A 12,499-nucleotide genomic window follows, 5' to 3' on the forward strand; every position below is an offset into this window, starting at 1 on the left:
TAGGCTGTAAGACCCGAGCCGGGCGGAGAAGCAGAGGAGAGGGACACGGGAAGCATGTTTAACCTGGGACTGAAATCTGGAGAGCTTGGCTACCTTCATCCTCCTCAGGCCAGAACAGGCTTCCTGAGACAGTCCAGGTCGTAGGAGTTTTACGAGTTAAAAAGCGGGCTGCAGACCCCTGCCTGGGTGTTTGGTTCAAGCCTTGGCTCTGGCCTTACTCTGTCTTCCCGGGAGTTCGTGAGATTCGGACCTTAGATTGTTAGTATTATTTTGAGGGCCTCCTGTGTGTAAGCACAGGTTGTGCGCAGATGGCTGTGCAGAGCGCCATGAGGTAGAGGCTGGGGGAATGAGGGCTTGGAGGTGCTTGAGGTATGGTCTTTACCTACGTGAAATGTTGGAGGTAAGTCGGATTTATAACGTGTTCATGCTTTTATAATCTAGGAGCTTAGGGTTTAGTAGGAACAGTCGCTCGTTCAATGAATTGAGCTCATTCCTGTGTACTAGGCACCATTCCGAGTGCAGTGGCTACAAAGGCCGGTAGAACATAGTCTTGGTTCTTTAGGAACTCTGATTGGGCAAGTGGGAGAGAGGGCGGAAAACGTGAACTGGTGAGTAGTTGGCCTGTGATGCGTGCTGTGGTGGAAGAAAGTGCTGTGAGAGAAGATGGGATGATTGAAGTAATTAGGGACATTTAACGGAAAGTGATATTTGAGTAAAGCTTATTTTTGTTTTGTTTTTTTTTTTTTTGAGACGGGAGTCTCGCTCTGTCTCCCAGGTTGGAGTGCAGTGGCGCGATCTCAGCTCACTGCAACCTCCGCCTCCCAGGTTCAAGCAGTTCTCTGCCTCAGCCTCCCAAGTAGCTGGGATTACAGGCGCACACCACCATGCCCGGCTAATTTTTGTATCTTTAGTAGAGATGGGGTTTCACCATGTTGGCCAGGCTGGTCTTGAACTCCTAACCTCGTGATCCACCCGCCTCGGCCTCCCAAAGTGCTGGGATCACAGGCGAAAGCCACCGCGCCCGGTCTTGAGTGAAGTTTAAAAAGTATACTTAGGGTGGGTATTTATCCCTCCACGAAAGCGCCTTTTACTCAGGCAGCACAGAGCCATCCCTTTGCTCTTCCAGATGCCTGACTGGGACCTTGCTTATGGATGTGTGAGCTTTTAATCTCTGGCTGTCATCTCACCCCCTTCAACCTAAACTTGGGATGATTACTCTTGACCCGTTTTTTGAGTGATAAGGCAAATCTCCCCACAGCTGGGTTGTGGGGAGAAGGCAGGTAGAACAGTGCTAGTTTCTCGTTGCTGTTATTTTATGGTAACTATACAGCATTTTAAAGTTATATACTCTGTGTTTAAATATCCCCTTTAAAAAGCCTGAACTATGTAACAATCTAGATGTGACTATCTTACTGTTTTCCCACAAACTAAGAATCCAAATAAATGTAAAAATCTTAAAAAAAAAAAAAAAGTATACTTAGGTTTTCTCCCCATCGAAAGGGGTGGAGAAGGCACTCCAGGAACTAGGAAGGCGTACCTGCCATCATGTGGCTAGAGCACATGGGAGGTTTGCCCAGCTGAGGATGGAGCAGATAGGGAGGGATTAGACTTGTAAAGATCTTGAATTACATGGTAGGCTGGCTGTCTGGATCTTAAAATACAAAGTGAAATAGGTACCAGAAAACAGATATTAACGTGCTTTCATAATTCAGGAGGAGGACAGGTCCCTCCTGTTGGATTGATGAAAAAAGGCTTCATGCAAAAGATGGCATTTTGGAGGGTTACAAACTGCAGAGATAGGATTTTGAAGTACAGAAAGGATTTCTACAGAGGAGAAAAGACTTTGTAGATGGAGGGCATAAGGTCAAATAGAGCCAATATGAGGACTAAGGAAAATCTGGGTTGATTAGACTGTAAGATATGTTTGAAGGCCAGGTGCGGTGGCTCATGCCTGTAATCCCAGCACCTGGGAGGCCAAGGCAGGTGGATCACTTGAGGTCAGGTAAGACCAGCCTGGCCAACATGGGGAAACCCCGTCTCTACTAAAAATACAAAAATTAGTTGGGCATGGTGGCTTATGCCTGTTATCCCAGCTACTTTGGAAGCTGAGGCAGGAGAATCTCTTGAACCCAGGAGGCTGAGGTTGCAGTGAACCGAGATTGCACCACTGCACTCCAGCCTGGGTGACAGAGCGAGACTCTATCTCAGAAAAACAAACAAACAAAAGACATGTTTTGTTTATTTATGGTGTATTTAAGGATAAATTTGGGTCTGTTTTGAAACATCTTGATTGCTAAACAAAGTCATGGGACTTTATTTCCTAGACCGTGGGGAGCAATTGAATGCTTGTGAGTAGTGAGTAATGACTTAATCACACCTCCATATATAAGGGTTAGTATGTTTGTAAGATTCAAAGTACATTGGATGGGAGAGAGACTGGAGGCAGGAGGCCCATTGAGATAGCAGTATTGTCTGCCAAAAGGAACGTGGGTTTTAGAGTCAAGCACTCATTGGTTTAGAGCTTGACTTTGCTCACAAGTTTCATTATTTCTGGCAGATTTATTTAAATTATTAAGCTCTCTCAACCTCTGTTTTCTTATTTCTTTCTTTCTTTTTTTTTTTTTTTGAGACAGGGTCTCGCTCTTGTCACCCAGGCCGGAGTGCAGTGGTGCAATCTGAGCTCACTGCAACCTCCGCCTCCCAGGTTCAAGCTATTGTCCTGCCTCAGCCTCCTGAGTAGCTGGCATTACAGACACCTGCTACCATGCCCAGCTAATTTTTGTACTTTTAGCAGAGACAGGTTTCACCATGTTGGCCAGACTGGTCTCGAACTCCTGACCTCAGGTGATTCACCCGCCTTGGCCTCCCAAAGTGCTGGGAATACAGGCATGAGCCACCGCGCCCAGTCTCTTATTTCTAATGTGTACTCATTCCACCTGTAGATGATAAGCTAAAAGGTCAAGCATAACGCTTGTGTAACAGGCACTTCATAAGTTACTTTCCCTCTTTTGAGACAAAGATTCAGTCTATCGCCCAGGCTGGAGTGCAGTGGCACAGTCTCGACTCAGTGCAACCTCTGCCTCTCTGTTTCAAGCGATTCTTGTGCCTCAGCCTCCCAAGTAGCTGGGATTACAGGCGTCCACCACCACACCCAGCTAATTTTTGTATTTTTAATAGAGATGGGGTTTGACCACATTGAGGCTGGTCTGGAACTCCTGGCTTCAGGTGACCTGCCTGCCTCAGCCTCCCAAAGTGCTGGGATTACAGGTGCGAACCACTGCGCCCAACCTAGTTTTTCCTCTTTATGGAGCTTAGTTGCTGAATGGTGAACACAGACCAACAGCTGTCAGTTTTAACTAGGGAATATCAGTCTATTGATGTTGAGAGATGGCTGAAGGCAGTATATGGTGGCCCCAGAATTTTTAGATACTGACAATATCATTTTGAAAGTCTGGAGAGGCCAGGTGGGATGGCTCATGCTTGTAATCCCAGCACTTTGGGATGCTGAGGTGGGCAGATCACTTGAGGTGAGGAGTTCAAGACCAGCCTGGCCAACATGGCAAAACCCCGTTTCTACTGAAAATACAAAAATTAGCTAGGCCTGGTTGCGCATGCCTGTAATCCCAGCTACCTGGGAGGCTGAAGTAGGACTGCTTGAACCCGGGAGGCAGAGGCAAAAGTGAGCTGAGATAGCACCACTGCACTCCAACCTGGGTGACAGAGTGAGAATCCGTCTCAAAAAATAAAATAAAGAGGCCGGGTGCGGTGGCTCACGCTCATAATCCCAACACTTTAGGAGGCTGAGGAGGGCAGATCACGAGGTCAGGAGTTCAACACCAGCCTGGCCAATAGGGTGAAAGCCCATCTCTACTTAAAAAATACAAAAATTAGCTAGGTGTGGTGGTGCTCACCTGTAGTCTCAGCTACTCGGGAGGCTGAGGCAGGAGAATCACTTGAATCCAGGAGGCAGAGGTTGCAGTGAGCCAAGATTGCACACTGCACTCTAGCCTGGGCAACAGAGTGAGGGAGTAGAATGGAGAGTGGAGTGGAGGTCAGCTTTTTCATTCACAAATTGATTTTTCAGATTGTGAATTACCCATGCTTCACCTTGCTTTCTTTATCTTCCATGACCTTCCTCATTAGTAAATCTAAAGTTAGGACCCTAAAGAAAAATGAAATTGAACCTTTAATTTAGTTGTTACTGAAAAAATATAAATCTGATAATCATACCTCAAGTTCTCTTTCCAGTTCTGCAGTTAATTTCCTATGGATCTTTGGCAAATCATAGCCTCTCTGGGTTCTTGGACTCTTCAGATAGAAGATTCTGGTTTAAAAACTTTTATGACTATAATTTTAATCTTTGTTGGCAGAAGAATTATAAATCAAATTGCATATTAAATGAACTGGCATTTATAAAGAAATTTAGTAGAAAATCTTTTCTAGGCCGGGCGTAGTGGCTCACGCCTGTAATCCCAGCACTTTGGGAGGCCAAGGCTGGCAGATCACTTGAGGTCAGGAGTTCAAGACCAGCCTGGCCAACATGGTGAAACCCCGTCTCTACTAAAAATACAAAAATTAGCTGGGCGTGGTGGCACATGCCTGTAGTCCCTGCTATTGGGGAGGCTGAGGCAGGAGAATTGCTTGAGCCCGGGAGGCAGAGGCTGCAGTGAACCGAGATTGTGCCACTGCACTCCAGCCTGGGAAACAGTGAGACTCTGTCTCAAAAAAAAAAAAATCTTTTCTAGGCCAGGTACAGTGGCTTACACCTGAATTTTGGAAGGCCAAAGAGGGAGGATCACTTGAGCCCAGCAGTTTGAGACCAGCCTGGGCAACATGGCAAGACCCTGTCTCTACAAAAAATTTTTTTTAATTACCTGGGTGTGGTGGTGCTCACCTGAGATGTCAGCTACTCAGAAGGCTGGGGTGGGAGGATAGCTTGAGCCCAAGCAGTTTGAGGCCACAGTGAGCCATGCTCATGCCACTGCACTCCAGGTTAGGTGACAGGGCAAGACCCTGTCTCCACAAAAAGGACATAAATTTAAAAAAAAAAAAGAAAATATATTTTCTAAAGCTTTTGCTTTTGAACTAGGCTAAGGGTAGGCTTATAGGCTCAAGCCTGTGATCCCAGGGTTTTGGGAGGCCAAGGTGGGAGGATCACTTGAAGCCAGGAGTTTGAAACCAGCCTGGGAAACATACCAAGACCCTGTCTCTACAAAAAATTAAAAAAGACTTTGCCAGGGGTGGTGACGTGCACCTGTAATCCTAGCCACCTGGGAGGATCGCCTGAGCCCAGGAGTTTGAGACTACAGTGAGCCATGATCACACCACTGCACTCCAGCCTGGTTGACAGAGTGAAACCTTGTCTCAAAATAAAAAATAAAAATAAATATTAATTGAAAACAGGTCAGGCATGGTGGCTCACGCCTGTAATCCAAGCACTTTGGGAGGCTAAAGAGGGTGGATTGCTTGAGTCCAGGAGTTTGAGAACAGCCTGGCCATCATGGTAAAACCCTGTCTCTACAAAAAGTACAAAAATTAGCCACATGTGGTGGCCTGTGACTATAGGCCCGGCTACTTGGGAGCCTAAGGTGGGATGATCACCTGAGCCTGGGGAGGTTGAGACTGCAGTGAGCCATGATCAGGCCGTTGCACTCCAGCCTGGGTGACAGAGTAAGCCCCTGTCTTAAAAAAAAAAAAAGAAAAGAAAGAAATATTAATTGGAAACCCATGGTTGAAACTTACCTGAATAGAAGGCTTTATTTTTCTCATAGGTAAGCCTGTGTTTTCTTGGATGTGAAACTAGGGCACTCTTAGGTAATACAAGGAGATGAAATGCAGCGATGCGATGATGAGTGAAGTAGTCTGACCTGGTATTGCCATTGCTTCAGTGTTGGCTTTGACCAGGGTATGATCTCTTAATCTTCTCTCTGAGCTGATTCTGGTTGTGGTTTTTCCACACAGGTGTGTTGTATCCCGTTTGGACACTGGTTTTATCACATTTAAGATGTTTCCTTTATGTTCGTTTGAATTACTGATACTTATGTTTTCCTTCTTAGGTTGAGATGAAAAATCTTGCTTTGAATTCTTCACGGAGGACTACATCATTTCAATCCTGAATCTGACTCAATTCTATTATTCACTTATTACTGTATTTAAAATGTTTAATTGGCTGGGCACAGTGGCTCATGTCTGTAATCCCAGCACTTTGGGAGGCCAAGGCGGGTGGATCACTTGAGGTCAGGAGTTCAACACCAGCTGGGCCAACATGGCAAAACCCTGCCTCTACTAAAAATACAAAAATCATCCGGGTGTGGTGGCACGCACCTGTAATCACAGCTTCTTGGGAGACTGAGGTGGGAGAATTGTTTGAAACCAGGAGGTGGAGGTTGCAGTGAGCCGAGATCACACCACTGCACTCAAGCCATGGCAACAGAGTGAGACTCTGTCTCAGTAAAAAAATAAAAAAAAAAAAATGTTTAATTAACCATGATATTTGCTTTAGTAAAACCTTTGAGGTTTAATGAGAATTTTAAAATCCATTACACTTTTCTTATGGCATATAAAAGTTTAAATTTTTTTTATTGTCTCAGCTAACATCATAAATGCCTTAATGTTAAAATCCATGGGATATTCTATTTAAAGTTTTAGCTTCATCACCTCTGTGCTATCAGAGAATGTGCTTTGAATTGGTAAAATGAGTTAAAGTATTGGAAAACACCTGTGTCAGCAGAGGCTCTCAAAAATCATTTTCATCCTTCCTCTTCTAGTGATGATTTTTTTTTAAACCATGTTTTCACCAGCCTGCCAATCCAATGGCATAAATGCTCCTACATAGGCAACTTAAGTGTTTCTTAAGTTGATGCAAGGTATTTTGCATGAGGCTGAATTCTTATTGTTGGAGCAGAGGATTTTTGTTCCAACAACTGAATTGGCAAAATGTCAATATAAAAACACCTCAAAAAGTCAATGGTAGTCTGAATGAAAAATTTATTTTAAACACCTCAAGTAATCTTTACATTTCTACAAAATCATAACAACATGGAAGTTCTTTTCCAGAAACATTTATTCTTAAAATCTACTTGTGTTTCATAGAAACTTTAGTAATAACCAGAATAATTCATGAGAGTTTAGCAAACTCCAAGCAGCAAGCAGAAAGAACTTATTAAAATATCCTTTCTTTACACAATTAGATTAGTATTTTGCTTCACATCTTCATTGCTTGTTAGCTTTGCTTTTATACAGGAATCTTCAGACTAGTCTCTTTGTAACACTCAACCCCTATTCCTTTTTTAACCAGTTTCTCAAGAAAGATATGGAGAGCTCATACAGGAATATCCTTAAATATCCTAAATATCCAACTTTAAAGATATCCTTTTTTATCCTTAAAAGCTGATAAACTATAGATGTCACTTAACAAATGGGTCACAGTATATGGAAGGAGCTTTTTTTCCCCCCTAAAGTGTTTCTAAGCATTTCTATCAAGAGCAGGTCTACATTTCTTATTGTTTGCAAACTGATGAAATTTCCACCTTACAGACAGGCAGGTAAATGCTTTCTTTTCTAAAAAGACTTGCTAACACCTCACTGTTCACTTTATTTTTTATGCGGTCTAACCTGGGTTTTTCCCAAGAGCTTCTGTACTTCTTATATTTTAAGGAAAGGGATAGACAAAAACTTGTGTACTCATTATTCTGTTTAATCTCTACACTGGCCCTCATATCCCCTGCCAGTCCTGATTCTTCTACTTTAAGCAGTTTGGTCAACTGTAAGTAGGGTTCTGGAGAGCAGGCTAAAAGGTTAGGATCAAATGGACATATCCTTTTAAAGAAATCCATATAGTCATTTAAACTTCATATAGTTATGAATTGAGGCTGAGAAGTGTCAACTCAGTACCATACTGAAACCAGCTCTGTGGCATTATAGTGCAATACTTTTATTGTGAGGATAAGACACAATTCCCTTTCAGTTCTCAGGGGAGTAGAGTTTAATCAGATGTTGTACTTCTGTTGGATAACCTGTGATGGGACAAGCTTGGTGACTCCTCACATAATGAAACACACAGCGGTAACAAAACACATAGCCAGAGGTGGCAAGAACAGTATCATTCACCCGGGTTTTACGACACAGTGGGCACACAGTCTTCATTTTGGGTAAGAGGGAAGAATCAGAGTTATAGTCTAGGTGTACAGGTGGTGGTGGAGTAGGCAGGGCAGTCAATGACTTGATGGTTTCTTGATTTTCAGATGAGTACCACCAGTCAAGGAACTGCAAGAAGAATACACCCACAGAAAGGCCAGTAGACAGGGATAAGGCAACACCCCCCACAGCTTTCTTCAGAGCTGACTTCATCTTCTCACTAACACTGTTGGGAGAAAAGAACAAGGAGGCAAAGAAAGAAACTTTATTTAGGTATAATTACAAAGTGACTAACATAAATGCAGTTCTTACATTTTTCATCAGAATCACTGGGACTGAATGGTTGGTAGACTATCTCCTTAAGGATCTATTCTAAATGATTCTTTCTAATTTACAGTATTCTAGGGGCATAGGAGCTAAGCTTTTAGTAACAAATGATTAGGGTTTGGTTTTGTGTTTTGAAAGAGAAATCAGTAGAGAATTTGATTATATAGATCTCCCTTTTTTCAGTGGAAGATAGTGATCCAGAAAAAAAAAATTCACTTAACAAAAAAGCAGTATTGAGGAATGTATATATTTGAACTTGTAGGAGAACATAAATATGAACTAGAAGGAGCACAACAACAACATGATTAAGAGCACAGTCTTAGGCTGGGTGCAGTGACTCACAGAACACAGTCTTTAGAACTGTATTGATTTGGCTTGAATCCCAGCTCTGCCACCTTCTAGCTATGTAGCTACATGAACTTGGCAAGGTACTTAACTGCTTGGGTTTAGTTTCCTCAACTGTGAGCTAATACATTTACTTCATTGGGTTGTGTTGAGGATTAAGATAATGTACGTAAAGAAAGCACCTAGCACAAGACCTGGGACATAGCAAGTATGCACTAAAGTATACCTAGTATGATAAAGGTTAGCAGGATGACAGTCCTTATTCTATGGACACAAGGAATAGCTTTTCTGTGACTTTATGCAATACCACAAAGTTAACAGGTGAATTTCACAAAACTGGGATAGATTTTAGAATTTACTAACTAAAGATCTTTTGGAAATGTTAAGGCCTTACCTCCTGGCTGGCTGCTGCATCATGCTGGCCTTAGCTGGTTTGTGCTCCAGAGCTTGTATATCCTGAACTGTCAGTCGACCTAGCCGAACTCCAGCCAGCCTCAGCAGTGGTGAGTGATGCTGAGCTTTTCCTAGGATGTATCGAAGTTGTTGTACAAGAAACCATCCTTCCCAGGCCATATTCACAAATGGGTAGGCTGCCAGGAAGGCTCTGTAAAATCGTTTCCAGCGGGAAGAAGGGGGATGAATAGAATATTCATCCTCTTCTCTCAGGCTAAAAACCAGCTTCTCCAGCTTCAGTTTCAGATAGGGAAGAAGAACCAGGACCATAATTGATTTCCAAAGCTGCTTCTTTGGGAGACCAGCGCTAGCCAGTCTCTGAGACTTGTGAGTGTCCCCCATTACAATTCTCTTTAAGCCATAAAAGTTTTCAGAAAATGAGGCACTGGTTCTAGACAGGTAATGCTGCTGGACCAGAAGATCTAGCAGAGTAAAGATTTCATCAAACCACCTCCAAAAGAAGCCATAGTGGGTAGGATTTGATTCTGCAAGAACCTAAAGCAAAATAAAGCAGTAAGTAAAATTCACTCCATTACACAAGTTCTACACTTTCTATTTACATTCCCCCTTTTCCTCTAAAGTCTACACATTTTGTCTTAAGTCACTTTTGGACCCTGAAGTGCTGGGTGTTCAGTACAGGTCTCTACACATAACAGAGACTCAATAACTCTTAAGTCATGGGATACAAGTTATTTGCAAATTGGCTATTTCAAACGCTAGGCTACCAAATAAGCACAAATTATTCGTTGGTTTTTACCCAGTGGTCCCTAAAACCTTTCCAAGAATTAATACCTTACCTTTACCACATGCTGAAGAGCGGGTCTCACTGCTGTCATTAAACTGTCCTGTGCTACCACCTCAAAGATGGATGGCTGGTCATCGGCTACAGAAGCAGTTGTGATGTGAGCCCCGTGCTCAGCCATAGTTTCCTGTGTGTACTGGCTTTCACTTTTCCCACAAACTCTCTCGTGAGCATGAACTTTTTCGGGAGGAAGGGTATCAGACGCGTGCTCAGTCTTAAAGGTAAACTTTCTGCATGATATCTGAAACTCGAAACTCAAGGGCAAAAATGAACTGGGAAAAAAAGACCTGGAGGCGGAGGGGAGTCTCAAGAAGGTTAATAACAAAGTTAACTCGGACCTGGGTGGAAGTGGTATGTGCGAGGGGGTAACTTGTCAAATGCTGCACCTCAGGGCAGAGCGTGACGGGGGGACGCGATCCTCTCGAGCTGCGAACCAGAAAACCCCCCTCCTCTCCAATCGTGAGAGCTCAAAAGCCAGCCGACTCTAAGGATTCAGTCGTGCCACTGTAAGCCGGGACATGAAGGCTAGCTCCAGCTGTTGGCTTTGAGTATCCCCGTCCGCGCCCGTCCTTGCTCGCTGACCCCACGCGAGGCGCAAAGAACCCACGACGCCACGTTTGAAGGGAGGTCTCCGCTTTATGACAGAAGCCGCACCCGGAAATAGAAACCACCGGGACCTCAGGGACGCCTGGCGGAAGAGAGGCACTCTAGTCCCGAATGCGGCCCGGAAACCGGAACTAGAGAACTCTATGATCCACCCGAACTTCCGCTCCCGCCCCGCTGAAATAGAAGAGGGTTCTTGCGGTCTGGTTTTGGCTATGAATATTCAGCTGGTTTGCTTTAGTTTTCGTAGCTGGGTCTGCGTGGTAGCCTCGCTGGAAAGCTACAGCTCTGAACCTCTCTCTGCGAGGTCTTTTTGACAAGCTGTTTGGGGCACCTTGCAGACGTCTGGCGCCGGGAGCCAGAGCTCGGGCCAATTGCTGAGCCCTGTGTTCCTCCTGCAGGCGATGGAGCTAGGGGCGGAGGGAGGAAGGGAATCTGGAGGTGGAAAAGACTTTGCTGTACACGCGCGGCAGGGATGGTGGTTTATTTATATGTCTTCGCCTTCCAGAAAGGATTTAAAGCGACAAAGCAGGAGATAGGAGCCTTAGATTTATTGCCGCCAATTTTAAGGAAAGATGATTGGATTGAGAAAGGTTCATGCTTGTTCCTCGGTACTTGAGACGGTTAATTTTCATCCAAGCTGGTAGTTTAACGTCTTCCAAGTTTTGGCTATATTCAGGCATAACTCCATGCTCTTGCTATACTGGAAGAAAATGGTCTCCGTCCTTGAACACAGTTGAATATGTCACCACCAGCGATGTGAATACAGTGCTAAAACAGGGAGCTTTATGAATTGTAACTAGCATGCACTGGGGACACTTGACAGGTTGCTTTCATGCCGTTTTTATGCCAAAACGAATGTGATTTACCTTAAGGTTTGTAAAGTACTTTTATGTTATGTACAGCTTTGTCTCGCTGGAGTTGGCTGACACAGGCTTATGAGAGTTCCACCTCTCCTCCCTTCCTCTGGGAAGTGCCACCTCTGGGCTAAATAACTGGGAATAGAAGGTATTGTTTACTGCCCTAGAGGCCCTTATGTTATAAAAATAATTGGTTTGCATAATGAGAACCCTCAAAAACAAGGTTTGGATTTAGTTACTCCAATAGGAGAGAAAATCTTGCAAATTGTCCTTAATTATAGTTATAAAAAGTGTTTTTTACTCTACCAAAATCCATCATATTGATACATGATTTTTACCTTGCAGAGTTTTAAGACTAGACATAGTCTATTGATATAAAGCACCTGGATACATATTAGGTGCTTGTTTAATAGTAACTGTTATGTGCAAGCTTTTCTTAAGTGAATAGCAAAAATACAAAGTTGAGAAGTAGCATCAACTAAAGCAGGAAATTAAACATTTTTATCAGAGATCTTTGGTTACAAGCAAAAGAAACAGGCTAATTTAAACTAAAACGGAATTTTAGTTTAGAAGTGTATGGAGTAGCTCACAAAAATAAGTAAAGCCAGCCCTGAAAGAATAAGAAAGTAACAATACTATTGGGACTGCCTAACAGGAATTAGAAGTACGTATCCAGGCAACATTGTTGGCAATGAACGAGCTTCCACTAATTTCTGTTTGTGTGTATGCTCATGATACAAATTTCGACTGACCTCTCGGTTCAAGTTCCCTCTCCACCCTCTCTTTTACTCTTAGCCAGGGGAAGGCAAGATGTCTTGATTGACAGTCCCATGGAAGTACTCCAGAAGTTAACTAAATGAATGGCGTAAGAAAAAGGAGACCGGGCACGATGGCTCACGCCTATAATCCCAGCACTTTGGGAGGCCGAGGCGGGTGGATCACCTGAGGTCAAGTTCGTGACCAGCCTCACCAA

At 43.6% G+C, this 12,499-nt stretch overlaps 1 protein-coding gene, 1 long non-coding RNA gene and 1 other non-coding gene across 3 annotated transcripts; 2 read left to right on the forward strand and 1 right to left on the reverse strand.

Annotated features, from left to right (window-relative positions):
- On the forward strand, positions 1-6,490 carry LOC111525419. The gene is made up of 2 exons (XR_002726098.2): positions 1-400; positions 6,057-6,490. It is a non-coding gene; the product is annotated as an uncharacterized LOC111525419 (long non-coding RNA).
- On the forward strand, positions 5,841-5,935 carry LOC111525439. The gene has a single exon (XR_002726108.1). It is a non-coding gene; the product is annotated as a Z30 small nucleolar RNA (small nucleolar RNA).
- Positions 6,491-6,970: 480 nt separating the features above from the next.
- Positions 6,971-10,706, reverse strand: PEX12 (peroxisomal biogenesis factor 12). Its single transcript, XM_023190820.3, has 3 exons — positions 10,059-10,706; positions 9,203-9,756; positions 6,971-8,362 (listed from the first exon to the last, which is right to left on the reverse strand). The coding sequence occupies exons 1-3, from the start codon at positions 10,182-10,184 to the stop codon at positions 7,963-7,965; spliced, it is 1,080 nt and encodes a 359-aa protein (XP_023046588.2). The 5' UTR covers positions 10,185-10,706; the 3' UTR covers positions 6,971-7,962.
- Positions 10,707-12,499: the final 1,793 nt, after the last annotated feature.

Source organism: Piliocolobus tephrosceles, chromosome 16, assembly GCF_002776525.5.
Source record: "Piliocolobus tephrosceles isolate RC106 chromosome 16, ASM277652v3, whole genome shotgun sequence".
NCBI lineage: Eukaryota > Metazoa > Chordata > Mammalia > Primates > Cercopithecidae > Piliocolobus > Piliocolobus tephrosceles.